The sequence below is a fragment of the Bos taurus genome, chromosome 8 (genome assembly GCF_002263795.3).
Source record: "Bos taurus isolate L1 Dominette 01449 registration number 42190680 breed Hereford chromosome 8, ARS-UCD2.0, whole genome shotgun sequence".
Taxonomy (NCBI): Eukaryota; Metazoa; Chordata; class Mammalia; order Artiodactyla; family Bovidae; genus Bos; species Bos taurus.
This window is the reverse complement of record NC_037335.1, coordinates 25,592,990-25,610,293: the sequence shown is the minus strand read 5'-3', so window position 1 is coordinate 25,610,293 and position 17,304 is coordinate 25,592,990. Positions and strand designations below refer to the sequence as shown.

Here is a 17,304-nt window from a genome sequence, read left to right as displayed (position 1 = left end):
GTACTGGCAACAAGACCAAGCTGTTTCCTTCTATCAGAGCGTCCCTACTCTTCAAGGTAATATGAAACACATTGCTGGAAGCAACATACACATTCTGTAGGGAAAATGTATATACTCAAAGAAATGTTTGGGAATCCCAATAAAATAAAACATATTTTCTTTCCTTCAGTAGGTCAGAAGGACTAGAAGGATTTCAGCTGTAAAGCTGTAAAACTTGTAATGTGTCCAAGACTCCATAAATTTTTCATCATGGGACCTGAAGCCAGAGGACATGTGATTTAAGCCAAGGCTTGATGACCCCATGGCAGCTGGAAGTAGGGATGCATTTAGGAAAATGTGATGGGCAATGAGGTTGCATGAAAGAAGGGTTCCAGAGTTCTGTCCTCTGTCTCCATCTGCGTGGTAACCGTTTTTAATTCAGTCCAGATGCCAGCTACATGCCCATGAACAAGCACCCACAAACCATCAGAGATAGCTCACAATAGAAATGACATTGCAGGTAGTTAAATAATTTCAGTTTAACAAACAAATACAGTAAAAAATGAGAGCTATCTTAGTTTTTGAAGCCCTTAGAATAAACCACTTACACTAATTTACCTAGTGGCCTTAAAAGAGTTAATACACATACTGAAAATATAGAATTGAATTCAAGTAACATTATCCACACTGGAACAGTTCGCAGAATTGTCAAATGCATTTCATATGGCCAGCTGCCTTCTGCACATCACCCAGGGGGACAATGCGCTCAATGTGTCCAAAATTGGACTTGTCTAGCCCCAGAAACCTACTTTATCTTCTTTATTTCTTGTGGAATACCACACTGTTTACCCAGCCAAGTCAGAAACCTGTGATTCACACCATTTCCCTTCTCCTGTATACCCCTAGTTAGACGTTAAACTCTGTCAGCTCTACCTCCATGCCATCTCTCAAGACCGTTCTTTCTTCTCTGTTCTTGCCACCGTCTCTTAATTTAGGTCTATGTGTTTCTCAGCTGAATTAATGTGATGGGCTCTGAATGAGTTTCCCAGCTGCTGAGCCATTGTCTATACCGCCTTCAGAGTGAGTTTTCTAAAAACTGGAGTGTTTTCCCTGTTCACGATCCTGCATTGCCCCTCACTTCCACTCCTTGCTTTGGGACTAAAATGCAAAGCCATAGCCCAGCACGTGTAACTCTCAATAATCTGGATTCTGTCTACGTTTCCCACCTCAGCTTTGAGTTTTCCTCTCCTGTTTCAGTCAACTGTATGACTGACAAGTCCTCCAACATCTTGCACTCTTTACCTTCACGCAATGCTGTGTCCTCTAGCTGCAATGTTCTTTTCTTCTTGCATTCTCTTCCCTAACTCATATTTGTACCTCAGGACCTTCCCCTTCCAGAAGCATTCTGTGACTCGACCCTAGATTCCAATTTACATCACATCTCCCCTCTGTGTGTTCCTCAAAAGCAGAATTATATCTGTCTTCATAGCTCCATAAAAAGCCCAATAAGCACCAACAAGCAACTTTCACCAGATGGCAGTTGCTGAAGTGGAACAGAGGTGACATCTTCTTTCTGCCTGCAAGGACACTGAGCCTGAGGGAAGTTGAGTGACATTCCTTAGCTCAGGCCAGTGACAAGCCAAGACCAAAGATATCTCCTTACTTCTGTCTTCAACTCTTTTTAGTCTTCTGCGTTGCTTCTAAGAGGGTTTCCCTGATGGCTCAGATGGTGAGGAATCCACCTGCAATGTGGGAAACTTGGGTTTGACCCCTGGGTCAGGAAGATCCCCTGGAGAAGGGAATGGCTAAGAGGATATTTTTTTTCCTCTCTGTGTATAAGTACATATTAAAGGAAAAATTAACTTCGGGGAACTTTGTGATAACTTCCTAGATCCTAGCAACCTGTAAATATCTTCTTTCAAAAACAGGCCAAGCTATCATTTTAGTGATTTTTTTTTCATTATATCCTGTTTGGTGACCTAGCTTCAGGTTGCAAATGAGAGGAGATGAAAGTTTCATTAGAAAAGATCAGAATCAAATAAATGTAAAATTAGTATAAAATAGATTATAATTTTTAAAAATCCTTTTACTCAAACTTGAAAATGAGCAAGATAATATAAGAAGATATAAAATAAAAAGAACAAAATTACTTTTATTCCCAGTGATTTATAATGAAGCAACCTTTTCTTCCTTAATTTTCCCCAGGGAATAGTTGGAAATGAAAGATTACCTTTTGCTTATTTATCATCTTTCATGATTTCAGTGCTTAAAAATTATATACACAGTTTATAATTCAGTTTTCAGTGTCATTCAAAGTATAATCTCTTTTTCATTATGCACTTGTTTAAGCAACAACTTCCTTTCTGAATGAAATACATCGGGGTCAGAATGGTACTTTGTCAACATCTCCAAGGAACTTTATTGTCAAAATACCATTTTTGCTTTTTTAAAAGAAAAAGACTTTTTGCATGAAAGAAAGATTTTTCTCACAGTGAGAATTGCTATATATTATTTTTTGGAATCTCTTTTTCTGGCCACCTTTACAAATGGACTAAGCACTCATCTTTTTTCCTAGGGAAGCCATGTCTTCCAAAAATTTGTAATTCATATGTTGGCTGTACATTTTTGGCAATGCTAGTGTAGAGGGGTAAAAAAGATAGACGCTCTAGAATTGTGTATATTGTCCTGCTTCCTGGAGGTGTGACCTTGAGTATGTTGTTTTACCTCCTGGAACCTATTACTTATTTGAAAAATGGTAATAAGAATCTCTCCACATAGTCTTTGTGAGGAATTGAATGAGGTAGTGTGTATAAAAGCAAATAGAACTGAATGACTTCCTTTCCATCTTTTCAAATGCTTTAACTTCTGGTCAAACTTTTTACAATACTCTCTCTACACCATGGCATACAACCACTTCTCTGAAGATGGTCCGAGGTTGATTGATTTACAAGTGGTATACCCAGGAACAGTTTGGCAGGTGTAGCTATAAGACAAATGGATGTAGGTACACCTATAATCACATTAACTGTTGAGGATGATTGGCTATTGGCTAGATAATTATCTGGCTTAGCATCCCCTTCTTCCCCTACCAGGCTATCTTTTCAGAAGCTACAGACCCAGTAAAAGAGAAGGACCTTCCCAGATAGAAGAGGGTTTTTTTTTTTTTTAGTCATTCTTTTTCTGGAGAAGGCAATGGCAACCCTCTCCAGTACTCTTGCCTAGAAATTCCCATGGATGGAGTCCATGGGGTCTCAAAGAGTCGGACATGACTGAGCGACTTCATTTTCACTTTTCACTTTCGTGCATTGGAGAAGGAAATGGCAACCCACTCCAGTATTCTTGCCTGGAGAACCTCAGGGACGGGGGAGCCTGGTAGGCTGCTGTCTATGGGGTCGCACAGAGTCGGACACGACTGAAGCAACTTAGTAGCAGCAGCAGCAGCATTCTTTTTCAGAACATTGAACTTAGCTCTTCTTGTGAAAGCAGCTAAGTCATATTTATAAATATTCAGTTTGAACTATTTTTAAAATTTAAGAAAGCCATATTAGCAGAAGAAAAAAGCAATGAGTGAGTACTTAAGCCATCAAAGTAGCCAAAATACACTGCAGAATGGGCTTCCCAGATGGCACTAGTGGTAAAGAACCCACCTGCCAATGCAGGAGACATAAGAGGCATGGGTTCAACCCCTGGGTCGGGAAGATCCCCTGGAGGAAGGCATGACAACCCACTCCAGTGTTCTTGCTCCTCATGGACAGAGGAGCCTGGTGGGCTATAGTCCATATGGTCACAAAGTCAGACACAGACACAGTGACTTAGCACACACACGCAGGCACTGAAGAATAATAACCAATCATCATACTCAGAACAAGAACACTGATTCACAATTCATATACTGACAACTAAAGAACAGTTATTTCCTAAAGAGCATAATTTTCTAAATGCATTACATTTTCATAGTTGGGGAATTTGATTAGGAAGATTGATAGCATAATTTTTGCCTAAGCACTCTAAGGAATAGAAACCTGGTGGTTTCTATTTGCAAAGTTAGGATATTTAAGCAGAGATGACACCTTCATATTTCTTTCTGGACAGACTTAAGCATGAAAGTGAAAGTAAAAGTCGTTCAGTTGTATCTGACTCTTTGCAACCCCATGGACTACACAGTCCATGGAATTCTCCAGGCCAGAATACCTAAGTGGGTAGCTATTCCCTTTTCCAGGGGATCTTCCCAACCCAGGGATTGAACCCAGGTCTCCCACGTTGCAGGCAGATTCTTTACCAGCTGAGCCACAAGGGAAGCCCAAGAATACTGGATTGGTAGCCTCTCCCTTCTCCAGCAGATCTTCCTGACCCAGAAATCAAACTGGCATCTCTTGCATTGCAGGCAGATTCTTTTCCAACTGAGCTATCAGGGAAGCATAACCCCATACATAATTCAGCATCCCCCAAATTTTTACTAAAGGTGAAACAATAGGCAGGGCTCCTAAGCAGAAATCACATACACAAAGTTATGAGAGTTCACTTCATGAAGTAAGTTTACAGAACTTTCATGTGTATTCTTCTCTAAGGAGATTCTTCATGCCTGAGGCAGCTTGACTTTGAAATATGGTATCCGCCCTTTCCTAGTTCATGATGCCGTTTGAGAGAAAAAACACTGAGTAGGAATTTTGAAATAGTGATGACTATAATTAAGTACCAAAATAAAATGAACAGATAGTAAAAGCTACAGATACTTGCTACAAGCTAATGTGATAAAGATAGACTTTGTGAAATTTGGGCAGCCTGTGAATCTTGGGTAGGATTGAAATCATCATTTCCTTTCTCTCATGGAGGCTGAACTTTGGCAAATGTTTAAATACAGATTGATTTCACCCTGCCACCCAGCCTGTCTCTAGATGCCCACCCCATACCTGTCCACCTATGCTTATACAAAGGGAAAACCCTTTTTGTAAGCCAAACATTCTAGAGAGGAAAACACTAAATTAACTATGGGGGAAAAAAAGAAGTATGTAATGAATAGTGATTCACTTTCCTACTCAACCTTTACAGGTAGTGATTCCTCCAATAAATATGCTCCTTTATGCCAGTCAATTCTAATTACTGTATACTGCATTTCTTGTTGAGTTCCCCACCTTGTTTTACCAACGGTACAGCTAGGTTGAAGACAGAGTCAGAGAACCAACTCCTCACCTTTCTCTGACACTGAGAGTGGCAGGCCCCAGTCCAGTCCTGCCTCCTCTGGCTCCACTCTGCTCAGTTCTCTGCCCTCCTTCTCCATATGAGCGCCGAGACCAGCCTTCCATTAGACCTTAGTTTGCCCTGCCTCAGCATCTTAGTCCTGACACATTGCTTCCACCTCTTTGTTCCTTAGCCAGCATTACAGTTATTATTTCCAAAGAAGCATCTCTGATCTACTACCCTACTCAAGTACTTTGGGCAGTAAATCCATAGCCAACATCTCTCATGCAACCCTGAGCCAAGGGCTTGTGGGCTGAACTGTTATCTATGTCTCCCAGTACTGAGGTCTGGCATTCTAGGAGGACTAGAAAACACTATAGGAAGTGTAAAAATAAAGTTGGGTGCTAACATTTTTTTTCATTATTTTTACTGAATAACCTCGAATCTTAGCATTTCCAACTGTTAAAACAGTGGAAAAATTGAGTCTATGTTTTATTCCAATAATAACTACCATTTTTATAAGCCTTTTCTGCTACTATCCTGTTTAAAGCGATAGCTTTCATAGGAGGGCAGAAAGTACTATTGGGCAAGGGCTATGTTGTAACAATCTGCTTCTTTTTATGAATGTTATCAACATAATCAATTTTACCAACACTTTATCGAAAAGAAATGATTGGCATCTTCAAGAAAACTTCAAGATGTATATAAAAATGTAACCTTCATTGAATGCCTTTGTGCTGTGTTTAGTTGCTCAGTCATGTCCAACTCTTTGTGACCCCATGGACTGTAGCCCTCCAAGCTCCTCTGTCCATGGGGATTCTCCAGGCAAGAATACTAGAGTGGGTTGCAATGCCTTTCTCCAGGGGATCTTCCCAACCCAGGGATCGAACCCACATCTCCCACATTGCAGGCAGATCCTTACTGTCTGAGCCACCAGGGGAGCCCAAATGCCTCAGTCTACTATATTTTAATTTGGGGATATTCTCGCAGTTTGTGCTAAGTTGCCTCAGTCGTCTCCAACTCTTTGCAACACCATGTACTGTAGGCTGCCAGGCTCCTCTGTCCATAGGATTCTCCAGGCAAGAATACTGGAGTGGGTTGCAATGCCTGCCTCTAGAGGACCTTCCCAATCCAAGGATCAAAACCGCATCTCTTATGTCTCCTGCATTGGCAGGTGGGTTCTTTACCACTCTTGCCACCAAATTCTCAAGAAGCTGTAAAGCTTCCAAGAATTTGTCACAAATAATAGTTTGCAATTCTGAAAATGCTTGAAAGGACCATAATCAGTATCATTCATTGGTTGGTTCATTCATACATTCATTCAGCAATTATTTGAATACTTGCTGTGTGCCAAGCACTGTGGATGATGCTGAAGAAAGAGGAGTATGCAAGATGAATGATACTTGCCTTTGCAGAGTTTACAAATGGAAGAGAAAGGCAATAGAATGACAACTATACCAATATTAAGTATTTGTAGCCACCTAAGTGAATATTTTGGGGGGCTCCAAAATCACTGCAGATGGTGATTGAAGCCATGAAATTAAAAGACACTTACTCCTTGGAAGGAAAGTTATGACCAACCTAGACAGCATATTAAAAAGCAGAGACATTACTTTGTCAACAAAGGTCCGTCTAGTCAAGGCTATTGTTTTTCCAGTAGTCATGTATCGATGTGAGAGTTGAACTATAAAGAAAGCTGAGGGCAGAAGAATTGATGCTTTTGAACTGTAGTGTTGGAGAAGACTCTTGAGAGTCCCTTGGACTGCAAGGAGATCCAACCAGTCCATTCTAAACGAGATCAGTCCTGGATGTTCTTTGGAAGGAATGATGCTAAAGCTGAAACTCCAGTACTTTGGCCACCTCGTGCGAAGAGTTGACTCACTGGAAAAGACTATGATGCTGGGAAGGATTGGGGGCAGGAGGAAAAGGGGATGACAGAGGATGAGATGGCTGGATGGCATCACCGACTCGATGGATGTGAGTTTGAGTGAACTCTTGGAGTTGGTGATGGACAGGGAGGCCTGGCGTGCTGCAATTCATGGGGTCGCAAAGAGGCGGACATGACTGAGCGACTGAACTGAACTGAACTGAAACAAGCAGTTAGATATCCTGTATCTGACACATAAGACTGAAAAATACTAATCTGTAGGCCATGCTCCCCTTCTGTGAAAGACAGGGTATTGCTTCAGCTGTTTTTGCTTTAAAGTAGGGAATCGTATCAATGTTTATTTTAATCAGGAAAAACTGGGATGCTCCATGGGTCAGAATCCTCGCATAATGTGAGATATTCTATAGCTTTCCTCTCATCTTTGCCCTTTGCAATGCTCCTAGATTTTCTGAGGAACATCTCATATTCTCATCCCAGTGCCAAAAACTGATACAGGGGTTAGCACCTGATCCTTCTTTCTTTGCATCCTAGGTGCTTAATCGTTTCTAAACTCAGTAGCAAAATAAAATAAGGCTATCTTTAAAAAAAAGCTGAAGCCCAAACCCATCAATTTTTCCTAGGTAAAGGGCAGTTGGAACAATGCTAAGCTTGAAAACATTAGCAAAGACGTACGGGACATGAATCTGTGGACTGTTGCTCCTCTAACTGCCAGGATGGAGTTGGAGTAGAAGGTGGTCCACCAGGCTTTCCATAGACCTTCCTTCAGTATAAGAAATAGCCCAAGCCTTGCCTTTGCCCAACTGTTCAAATACTGTATGTCATTTGTCTTTGTAAAAGCAGTGCATTGTTCCTGTTGGATACTTTTCCTTCTCTTTCAGTTTGACTTTGTTTCCTCAACCTGTATTTTTAAACTATTAAAGAATTATTAATAGTTTGAAAGAACTGCCTCACATTCCCCTGTTTTAAAAAAACAAAAGAGCTATAATTTCCATAAACACCTGTTTTATTTGAAATAAATGCTTCTGTAATGTAAGTTGGTGCTTTTCAAAATTTGACTTCCGGACTCTCTACATTTAAATTGCCTGCATCTCTGGGCTTGAACTCAGGAATTTACATTTCAGTGAGCTTACCATTGGTAACTTTGCACATTAAGATCTATCAATCACACCATTGCCAGGAAACTCGCAGTATGTCTCAGAGTAAGATAGTGATAGTGAAGTCGCTCAGTCGTGTCCGACTCTTCGCGACCCCATGGACTGTAGCCTACCGGGCTCCTCCATCCGTGGGATTTTCCAGGCAATAGTACTGGAGTAGACTGCCATTTCATTCTCCAGTAGATCTTCCCGACCCAGGGATCGAACCCAGGTCTCCCGCATTGTAGACAGACGCTTTACTGTCTGAGCCACCAGGGAAGTCTCAGAGTGAGAGGAGCTACTTAATTCTTTAGCTCTTTATTTCTCTTGAACAGTGACAGTACCTTTAGTTTTTTTGAAGCAGATTGCATTTATAATTTTCTTAGAACAAATTATCTATTTCTGAACCTACATTGAAAAATTCACATAATGTTACCTGTTGTACCAGAGAGGGTGAAACTAAAAGAGGGTGAGGGAGTCAGTGGCTTCCGATACACTTGCTAGAATCACACGTTGAGACCTTGTTCTGTGGCCGCAGAACTGAAGTGATGATAGTGATGGTTTCTGCAAGGACCATTTGCTGGTTAGATGGTAAGATGGGTGAAGCTGCCACTGCCCCTTCTCTCCCAGTGTGGTCCTTGACACAACCTGAGACCATCATCACTACCACACATCCTTGTCCAAGCTACAAGGAGCCCAGAGGGCACCCCTCCATCACACTAGTTCCTGTGCTTTGCCGTTGTCTCCTACAGATTCGCAGCTCGGGGCCTGAGAACAGTACAGTCCAGTTCATCTTCTATCAGCCTATCATCCACCGATGGAGGGAGACGGACTTCTTTCCTTGCTCAGCAACCTGTGGAGGAGGTAATGCTGTTCACTTAGTCTAGAAGCTCTTGGCGTCCATGAGGGAAGACTCAGCTGCTTTAAGAATAGAGTTGCTTTAGCATATGGAAGTGCTGTGTGGACCAGATTCTTTCATCTCAATGGGGCCAAGTCCTGAAGCCTTCCCATGAGGTAGATATCTCAGTCTAGATGCCCCATGCACGTTTTCTGGCTGTAGAGTCCCATCAGAGGAAATAGTCTTTCCTTCTTTCCTTGATTCATTAAAGTTCAGAACAAGCAATATCATGGCCTGGCAACAACTTAGTCTGGAGGCAGTTCTGTTCATTTGAGAACAAACTATTCCTCTGGCTGAATGAACTTATCTATTCAGGAAACAGATGAAGATTGTTTGTCAGGTCTTCTGCGTAACATGATGTATCTAAGAAGAATCAGAAATTAATTTAAAGAAAATAGTTTATTACTAGGGAAAAAAAAATCAATGTACTGTAGACTTAGGCTCAGTTCTTTTTCAGCTCTACCCCATCATCCGTGCAATAAAAGGAATGCCACTTGCCTTATTTATACTTCATTTTTTTTCCTTTTTTTTTAAATTTTATTTTATTTTTAAACTTTACATAATTGTATTAGTTTTGCCAAATATCAAAATGAATCCGCCACAGGTATACATGTATACTTTAAAACACATCTCTCCTGAAAAGTCACCAGATGAATTCCAATCTCTGCTCCATCATGTCTGTAACATGAACAGCATTTTGTGTTCTGGAAAAGGTTCCCTCCCCACCTCTTTTCTTTAATGATTACTTAAATGGCTACATAATAATTTATTTTGATTATTTTATAATAATTTATTTAACTATATACTTACAGAAGATCATTCATTTCATTTAAACTTTTCTTTTATAATGTAATGAATAGCTTAATACCTAAGTATTTTTCTCCCTTCATATTATTTCCTTGGACTAAACTCATAAGAGTTTCAGAATTTTTGTGGCTATTGGCATATGTTACCAGAATTCTTTCCAGAAGGGTAATCAGCAGTCTATGAATATTTTAGTTTTATTGCCAAGTGAGCCAGTTATTTGTGGAGTACCTTTTTGAAAATTTTGGTAATTTAACGGTTATAAAATTGTATGTCTGTTCCTTTAAAAATGAGCACATGAAATAAATTCTAGCTCCATCTTCATGAAAGCCTGTTAATTGGCACTGTTTAAGTAACTAATCCACACATGTATAACTGTATTATTTTGACAAGAAAAAAGGATAGTACCTCAAAATGGAGACAAATGACTATCCATTAATTCTCATAAAACTATAAGAACATATAAGTCATCTTCAGCTGTGTTACCTATGTCTACATAATGTGAACAAAGAGTTGAAAATGAGGTTTTATAGAGCAGTGTTAGATTTTACCTTAAAAATAAGTGTTTTCCCTTGGTTGTTACATAATTATTAATTCAACATTTTAAACATTTCAATAAAATAATGTTTCCAGTCACTCTGTCTGTGCTACATAGAAAATTACTTTGTTTAAGTGCCAATTACTTTGATGTTTATGGGAATACGTTGTTTTGATATACCTGTTAATGACTAAAACAGGAAGCAGTTTCAAAAAAAGAAATCTAAGAAATTATTTTTCTTTTTTTTTTTAATAAAAACCATGTTTTGAGAGAATAGCACTTCAATAATAGGCCTGTTGTGACAGTTTCACACAGGGCTGCTGTTGCAGTGCAATTACAGTAACCTTGATAATGGCTTACTATATAATAAGACAATTGATGTTAGATTCATATATAAGTCAAACACTTTGGGCTTTATTTTCCTCACATCTAAATGAAGAAGTAGAACCAGCAGCAGTTCACAAATGTGTTGAGCTCTCAAACCCTTTCCTCAAAGGAAATCGTATTAGGAAGCCAGATAAAGGAACATTGCTCAGAGATCTGAAGGATGTAGAAACCAGCCTCTGGTAGTTCATACAGTAAAGAATCTGCCTGCAACGCAGGAGACCCAGGTTCGATCCCTGGATCAGGAAGATCCCCTGGAGGAGGGAACGGCAACCCACTCAAGTAATCTTGCCTGAAGAATTTCATGGACAGAGGAGCCTGGCTGGCTATGCAGACCATGGGGTCATAGAGAGTCGGACACGTCTGAGTGACTAACACTTCCCTCACACTTCATGGACCGTAGTTTGAAAATCTCTGAGGAAATGATCTCTGAATTCCTTTATATGTTTCTAGTTCCAGATTCAACTAGTTGAATATTTTGCTAAGTCTTAAGAATTGCTACATCAAATACCTTGTGAAACTTTAGAAAACACAATTACCTGACCATTTTGGTCCTTCATTTCGTTTTTGTTCTAAGTTTTCATTTCACACACTCTAGAAGAGCTTCCCAGCTGCATTTTTAAGCTGACAAATTATGGTTTTTAAAAATCATAATCTCACATTCAGTGTTTACTTACTGCTTGTGCCCACATTTTACTACATGATAAAATTCTATCCTTAAGTAGAAATGGTTTTCTGGAAACTTTATAAAATAATTAACTTGTCATCAGATTATCTGCTTGAAGCATAATGTAATTGAAAAACAGAAGTATATTTACTTTTATAAAATATCATTTTGCTTTTTTATTTTCTTATGAGAGAAAAAATTAAGTGGAACATGTGTTTTTAGCCATTACTTTCCATACTTTTCATCCTGACAGTAAAATTGTTAAAAGCTCTTTATTTAGGTCTTTAATGAACAATTAATTTTTGTGGGTGGTCTGAGAACACAGCCTCAAGTCAGGAAATCTGGTTTATAAGTCTCCCTCTGACTTCCTGAAATCTTTTGCTAGACTTTTAACCACGCTAAATCTGACTTTCTAACACGTGTTTAACAACAACAGTATTCAACCACTGTCCAGGGGGAATATATTTTGGAGTTGATGAAGGTTACACTGATACAAAAGCCCTAACTTTAAAAAATACTCTATGCACGTTTACTTTTCACCCCAAGAATCTAAGTCTTCATCACCATACCACCAGAAATTCACAGAATGAAAAAGAGGCAGGTAAGAAAAGTAATACATATTGTGAGTAGAATTCAGTATTATTCAGCAGCACAATTTCTTTTTTTTTAAAAAAAGAGGATTTCTCTAAACAGTGGAAATTTGCACATGTAAATCAATAAATATTGGCTACACAATTAGAAATGGCAAAGGATTTTGAAACAAAAGTTGAACAGTAGGAAGTTTTTGGTTTTGTTTTGGTTGTATAGGAAAACTTGAGATTTCACTATTTAGGTCTTGGTCATCAATTCATATCCATTCAGTCCATTCAGGTTGAATTTAGGCAAAGGAAAACACATGTTTCCAGGTAGGTAGCTGATTCTATATTATGGGTCACCACTGACCAAGAGGAACAATGTTGGGATTAATTTTTTTTGGGGGGAGAGTTTATTCACCCTGATGCCCCAAGTACAAGGGAGGCAGTTTTGCATCCTTACATGAGATGGTTTGTAAATAAATATCTGGATACAGAATTTTGGATACAGAATTCTATGTTAGACTTTTAGATTATATAAAGCAAATTAATAAAAATAGTTCTTACAGTAGTCTTATAGCTTTACCCTTATGTAGTTCAAACCCTATGGTATCATTTAATTATTAAAAGTTGGGGAAAACATAGCATTTGAGACCTGTAAAAATTAATGAGCCTTCCATTTATCTCTCTTTGGTCCTGGAAATGACTGGGAGCACTGGGAAAGAATTTTCGTTAATATGAAATGGGCAAAATAGCCTAAGGGAATACATTGCATTGATGTATACATTGAAACTTGCCCGAATGGCTTGATACCACAGGTTACCAGCTAACATCGGCTGAGTGTTACGATCTTCGGAGCAACCGTGTGGTTGCTGACCAGTACTGTCACTATTACCCTGAGAACATCAAACCCAAGCCTAAGCTTCAGGAGTGCAACTTGGATCCTTGTCCAGCCAGGTCAGTCACATTTACCAGTTTATTTACTATAAACATAAATCAAGTTCAAATAAGCTTCTTGAATTAAAAAGCATTTAGTTTAAAATAAGTAAGTGCTGCTGCCCAGTGTCCATTTTTAGTCATGGGTTATTAGGACCCATGCCTCTTACTCTTGCTGCTGTAGAATGCCACCTCAGGGTCCACGGGTTTTCCATTGATAGAGCTGCAGGTAAAGCACTCTGCAGAGACATTTTGTCTTCTGATTTCATTCCATTCTGGTTACTTGTTTCTACTCTTAACAAACGTGATGGTACAGTGTTCTCAGGATTCTTTGAGATGATCAGAGCAGACCATATTTCAGGGTCACAGTTGACCCTATTTAGCCTGTGGTGGGCCACACCAGTGAACCAGAATAAAAATCAGCCTTAGAACAGTTCTTCCACATTTAAATAAGCTCAGCCTTTGTTGAATAGAAAGCAGGGCTTATTTCTAATAGGTTTTTTAAAAAGATCTTTTTAATTAGAAGCCCTAAAAAAACACTTGACACCTTCCACATATGTTTACTTTGGGGAAACCATAGTTGGCCCTCAGTTATTTGCAGGATCAAGAATCAGACTGATGAATGAAATATTCCAGATGATAAGTAGTCATAGAAGTATGGGTCAGGAATCTTTTCATAGTGAACATTTGCTTTTTTAATTTCAACACTTCCTGGTAATTCTCTTTGTTAATATGGCTTACTCATCCTCAACAAGTGGGAGAGGATGTATGAAAACTCTTCTACAAAACTCATCATGTAGACTGAAAGATAGGGAATCCTTTCCTAGAGCCTTGGATTTCTGAGGAACACCTCAATTATTTTTTTTTTCAATAATAGCTTACTAATTATATATTCATAAAATTTGAATAGGTGAACTACTACATGAGCCAAGTGGATGAAAATTACTCTACCTTTGAATTGTAGGCAATTTGAGTTTTTGTTTTCTGCTGTTAATTTTCTAAAGTATATTTTCTTGTATTCTTTCTGCCTCACATTCAGAAATTCTTAATTCTACATGTGATATGAAATTTCTAATATTAATTTACTCATAGAAATCATACTATCTAGCTGGAAAAGGGAACTCAAAATAACAGATTTTCATTAAAGAAACAGAAGAATAGATATTTTATAAATATATAATTTAGGTGAAGTTTAACTTTGCTTCATATTCCACCAGAAAATTGCATTTTAAAGATTGGATATGGTATAAAAACTAAATGAGGTAAGAAAATTTTGCTTGGACCTCTTTATTTTGGAAATATTAAGGATATGAGGTATTTTTAGCCAAGATAATTCTAACTCATGCAATTCAACCCTAGTTTAAAGTTTTCTACTTATTATATGCATCTTTATCCATATCTATACCAGGAGGACCAGTGAGTGAAAAGCATAATTATCTCAATTCAAACAGTTTGACTTAGCCATAGAGAGATTCTGAAGCTCTTATATATAGTTCCAAGAAAATGTATATGTGTATTTCTAGGAGAAATGAAGGATTCCCTTCCCATAATTGCATATAAAGCTTTTCCCCTCTACTCAAAAAAAAAAAAAAAAAAACTTCAGTGAAGAGATGGTCATAAAAAACAGCTGTGAAATAAAAGTATTTTTTAACAATTTTAAGAAACACGTTTATAGTCAGAAAAAATCTACTCATTTTCTTCTGGCTTCTGATTTTTACCCATCTTCTGTTGGAGTAATATTTTTGGCCTATTTCTTATTATTCAAGAGCAAAAGGCCATTCTACATTGAAGGAATTTTGTAAAATTGATGCTTTTTCTATGTCTGTGTTATTTTAAAACATCTAATACAGCACATGTATAAATGTTGGGACAGGTGGCTATTAAAAAAGAGAGAAAGAAGTGGGAAAAGGAGAAAAGAAAAATAAGAAGTGAATATCAGGATGCTGCTTTTTTATTACAGAGGTAATTAAACAAAGCTGTAAAAATTAAGACTGAGCAGAAAGAGAAGTTTAAGAGGAAACTGCTTTAGGAAATGTAGATACTCTAGTCTGAGGGTAAGATAGTGCACAATTGCTATGAAATTCACTGAACTCATTTACACACCTAGGATCAGAACAACCTTTCTGAATTTCGAGAGAAAATAAGAAGTGATAGTCTGAGAAAAGGAGTTAAAGAAACTCAATAAAATAAGTCTGCCTTCCCATCAGACATAGCAGAATCAAGCACTCAAGGAACTGTTTTCTAACTATAGATTTAACTGTCTAATAGTGACATTGAGGGCTTCCCTGGTGTCTCAGATGGTAAAGAATCTGCCTGCAATGTGGGAGACCCAGGTTCAATCCCTGGTTTGGGAAGATTCCCTGATGAAGGGAATGGCTATCTACTCCAGGTATTCTTGCCTGGAGAATCCCATGCATTCTCCCATGGACAGAGCAACCTGGCAGATTACAGTCCCTGGGGTCGCGAAGAGTCAGACAGGACTGAGCAACTAACACTTTGATTTTTCTAGTGACATTAAACCAACACCTTTGTTGGTGACAATAAACTAACCCCTTTGTGTCCAAACTTAGAAGCCCCTAAAAGGGAAAACACAAGATGTATTTACAACAGATAAAGTCACATATTTTGGCATTTCAAAAGAAATTTATTAGTCATTGAGATAGTTCTTTACTTTTCCTGTATTATACTAGGATTGTTAGCCTATTATTTGAAAGCAAAATCCCATTTAGGTAGCCACATTTATTCCCTGTCAAGATTGGGAAGTACCATGGACAGCAAAAAGACCCTTCTGGACCTTATTTTTCTCACCCACTAGTGGGGGTGAGAAAGTTATTTGTTGCATTAAATTAGTGATTTTCCAACTGTGCCTATAAGCTGTTGTTCCATGGAGTTGCTTCATTAAATTTCATTTTATATATTTTGAAGTATCTTTAAACAATAACTCACAAAAAGTATACTCAAACATAAACTAATCTTAACTTGTTCAGGCTAAGCTAAATTGTAAAAATTGTTGTAGCAATAGTAAAAATATTTCACTACCAAAGGAAATACTTTTTGCCCTCATCGTTAAGTTCTTCTATTAGGATCTGTTTAATTGAAAAAATAAATATCCTAAGATTAAGGTGAACTATAAAAATTGTTAGCATTAGCAACTGCTTCTATGGAATAAGAATTTCCTCATTACTACACATATAAAACCAAAATAACTCAGAAATAAACAGGATGTGATAACCATTACTATAACCCTTAAAGCCTGATTTTTCTGTTTACCAGAATAGCCTCACTGTTCTCATTAATTTGCTTTGTAACTAGTCGATGTTATACATTTGAACTAATGAATGACATCACTTACTCATTTCACTCACCAACAGCATCCATAGGTCTCCATGGTTGTAGATGGATTCATCTAGTCGTTCTTGGGGCTAAAGAGATGGTTGACATATAGCCTATTCTTTCCAAAATAATTTTTATGTTTTCATGGCTTTTTTCTGATTCCTCATGCACTAACTCAGAAATTTTGATACGTTAAAAGACTATAATGAAAACAATAAAATTCACTAATAATTTCCAGTTGCCACAGATAATCCAGTTTTATCTGTAGCTCATAACATAGGTAAGGATATTCTTATAGATAGAATTCAATGACTTAGCATTCTTGGTTTCCATTATTCAAAAGCAAGCCTGAATGTTTGTGACATGTAGTAACTTGACATTTTGCTGAAACAGGAATTTGAATTCCTCTCACTGTATGACCAAATTGAGCTTACCTGGTGGCCAGCTGCTCCATCCTGGAAAAGCTGTATTGCTCTCTGCTGGTGTCGTTTATACAGTCACTTTAATGACGTGATAAAATACTTTGCTTCCAGGCCAAAAACAGTCTCAAAAAGGAAGCCAGAGCAATGCTTATAATGAGAAGGAAGAGAAAGTGAAGTTAAAACTTTAATGACATTTAGCTGAAATGAAGACTGTTTCTCACTGGTGCCTCAGAGCTATGGCATCTCGTCAAAAACTATATACACATATGCTATATGTTTTGGTAGTGGTCCCAACATGGGCACTCCCAGAAGTCCAGAGGCATGTCACTTCTGGATATCAGAGATCTGGGCATGTTTAACTTGCAGGAGCCTGGTGGGCTACATTCCATGGGTCTCAAAGAGTCAGACACGACTGAGCACACTGCTTCACTGATTTAACACTATAGTTCCTAAGATGCTTGTAATCTTATCAAATATAAAATCCTTGTACTTGCCATGCTATAATCATAGCTTCCATTTTACACGAGAGAAAATTGTTGTTGTTGTTGTTGTTAACACAGTACCTGCTGCTT

At 38.1% G+C, this 17,304-nt stretch overlaps 1 protein-coding gene across 3 annotated transcripts in view; it reads left to right on the top strand.

The window, feature by feature from the left end:
* ADAMTSL1 (ADAMTS like 1) overlaps window positions 1–17,304 on the top strand; it is a 1,134,169-nt gene that overhangs the window by 851,089 nt on the left and 265,776 nt on the right. For all 3 annotated transcript variants that reach the window (XM_059889384.1, XM_024996068.2, XM_015472431.3), the window contains 2 exons: window positions 8,931–9,042; window positions 12,860–12,998. In XM_059889384.1, coding sequence (XP_059745367.1) covers window positions 8,931–9,042; window positions 12,860–12,998 — 251 coding nt within the window. The remainder of the gene's footprint in view (window positions 1–8,930; window positions 9,043–12,859; window positions 12,999–17,304) is intronic.